The 2,764-nt window shown below is 39.3% G+C and overlaps 1 protein-coding gene across 1 annotated transcript in view; it reads left to right on the top strand.

Moving 5' to 3' along the window:
* Usp32 (ubiquitin specific peptidase 32) overlaps positions 1-2,764 on the top strand; it is a 168,220-nt gene that overhangs the window by 119,426 nt on the left and 46,030 nt on the right. The window contains exons 15-18 of the mRNA XM_013013080.1: positions 416-490; positions 793-931; positions 1,185-1,290; positions 2,146-2,319. Of these exons, the coding sequence (XP_012868534.1) occupies positions 416-490; positions 793-931; positions 1,185-1,290; positions 2,146-2,319 (494 nt within the window). The remainder of the gene's footprint in view (positions 1-415; positions 491-792; positions 932-1,184; positions 1,291-2,145; positions 2,320-2,764) is intronic.

The raw sequence follows: 2,764 nt of genomic DNA, 5'->3' as shown, positions 1-2,764 counted from the left end.
AAAAAAGCCAGAAGTGGCGCTGTGGCTCAAGTGGTAGAGTACTAGCCTTGATCTGAAGAGCTGAGGGACAGTGCCCAGGCCCATAGTTCAGGCCCCACGACTGGACCAAAAAAAAAAAAAGAAATGGAGGGACAAACAGTGAACAAATGCAGCTATGGTACTCACTAAACCCTGTAGAAAACAAACTCTACAACTTGTAGGTGGGGGCAGGAGGGAAAAACTGGGAGAGAGCAAGGGAAGGGGTGACATTGTCCAAAAAGAAATAAACTCATTGCCTGACTTATGTAACTGTGATGCTCTGTACATTACCTTTATAATAACAATTTTGTAATATGTACCAAAAAGAAAAAGAAGCAATTGAGTAGGTATGAATTGTATGGAAGAGAAATAAACGCCTTCTTATCTGTCTTTCCAGTTCGAAACAAAGACATGAGTTGGCCTGAAGAGATGTCCTTTATAGCTAACAGTAGTAAAATAGATAGACACAAAGGTAAGTGTGTTTCTAGCCTATTCTTTTGTGTGTGTGTGTGTGTGTGTGTGCCAGTCTTAGGGTTTGAACTCCTGAATAGTTAGGATTATAGGCATGAGCTACTAGCACCTGGCCCATCTCATTTATAATCCAGAATAGTTTTTCGAAGTCATCTTGGGCTAAATATTCAGACCCTCTTTCAAAAAAATTGTGTGTGTACATGAGTGTGTGTGTATGTGTGTGTGTGAGTATACAAGTAACTTGGTTCTACAGCATATTGCTACATCTAGGCTTTGGTTCTCATATTATTATTTCTTTTTCAGTTCCCACAGAAAAGGGAGCCACAGGTCTGAGTAATCTGGGAAACACATGCTTCATGAATTCAAGCATCCAGTGTGTTAGTAACACACAGCCACTGACACAATACTTTATCTCAGGGAGACATCTTTATGAACTGAACAGGTACACTTTTTGGGGCCACTGGTAAATTGATTTATGATTTTTATCTGAGCCCGGTATCACCTTGATTTACTCTTTCTTTATCCTAGGAGAGAAAAATTTTATTACCCTGATTATTATGAAATAAGGACTAGGTATATTTCTCTTGTTTAAAAAAAGTAGTTATTTTTAAATGTGATACTCTATGCATTTCTGTGTCCACATGATTGTAATTTATGAGATTCTTTGGCAACAAATTTTCCTTTTGAACTTCTAGGACAAATCCCATTGGTATGAAGGGCCACATGGCCAAATGCTATGGTGATTTAGTACAGGAACTTTGGAGTGGAACTCAGAAGAACGTTGCCCCATTAAAGCTTCGGGTAAGCAGGTTAAAATAAAGGTATTCCTTAAACAGTTGTTTAAGTATTCATTTTTTACTACATGTTTTCTATGTGTAGCTTTTAGTTTAATCAATGTGTTAGGATCTTTCATTATGTATAAACAGATGCCCAGTATTCTTATTTATTTTAGATAAATATGAAATACTTCTTTTGTTGTTATTGGTGGTGGTCATGGGGCTTGAACTCTGGGCCTGGGTGCTGTCCCTGAGCTCTTCAGCTCAAGGCTAGAGCCATAGCTCCACTTCTGTTTTTCTGGTGTTTATTTGGAAATAAGAGTCTCATGGACTCTCCTAAACCACATTCCTAGCCCCAAATGCAGGGCTTCATGCATGTTAGGCAAGCACTCTACCACTAAACCACATTCCCAGCCCAAGAAACACCTTTTTAATAAGAAAAGAAAAAAAAAAGCTTTAAGAATCAGTTATAGGGCTGGGAATGTGGCTTAGTGGTAGAGTGCTTGCCTAGCATGCATGAAGCCCTGGGTTCGATTCTTCAGTACCACATAAACAGAAAAGGCTGAAAGTCGTGCTGTGGCTCAAGTAAGAGTGCTAGCCTTGAGCAAAAGAAGCTCATATACAGTGCCCAGGCCCTGGGTTTAATCCCAGGACTGTCAAACAACAACAACAACAAAAAGAAAAAAAAACTCAGTTTGTTTACATGCTAGTAAACTGCATGTTATACTAGCCAAAATTGCTTTGTTTTAGGTCATTTGAGATTAAGAATGTAAAGATTAAATGATTATACAAAATGTATGTCTCTGATAGAATTATGGAGTATGCTTATTCTAAATTTTCTGAGGTAGGAAATAATAACTGTTACTCCTCATATTTATAGTGGACCATAGCAAAATATGCTCCCAGGTTTAATGGATTCCAGCAACAAGACTCCCAGGAACTCCTGGCTTTTCTCTTGGATGGTCTTCATGAAGATCTCAACCGAGTACATGAGAAGCCATATGTGGAACTGAAGGACAGTGATGGCCGACCAGACTGGGAAGTAGCTGCAGAGGTTTGTCAGTTTTGAATTTCTGGTGCAAGCAACAAATAAAGTATTCTGCCTACAAATATATGTGATAAAACTTATGTCAAACTAAGCCATTCTATGATTAGAATTTTACTATGAAAGCAAAAGAATTTACATTTCTATGTCTAATTCTTTTTTTTTCTTTTCTTTTTTTTTTGTCAGTCATGGGCCTTGAACTCTAGGCCTGAGCGCTGGCCCTCAGCTCCTCAGCTCAAGGCTAGTGCTCTACCACTTGAGCTACAGTGCCACTTCCAGTTTTCTGGTGGTTTATTAGAAATAAGAGTTTCATGGACTTTCCTGCCTGAGCTGGCTTTTTTTTTTTTTTTTTTGGGTCCAGTAGTGGGGCCTGAACTCTGGGCCTGAGTGCTGTCCCTCAGCTCTTCAGCTCAAGGCTAGCACTCTACCACTTGAGCCACAGTGCCACTTCCGG

This window comes from Dipodomys ordii, unplaced genomic scaffold (assembly GCF_000151885.1).
Source record: "Dipodomys ordii isolate 6190 unplaced genomic scaffold, Dord_2.0 Scaffold19, whole genome shotgun sequence".
NCBI lineage: Eukaryota > Metazoa > Chordata > Mammalia > Rodentia > Heteromyidae > Dipodomys > Dipodomys ordii.
This window is presented reverse-complemented; position numbering and strand designations above follow the sequence as displayed.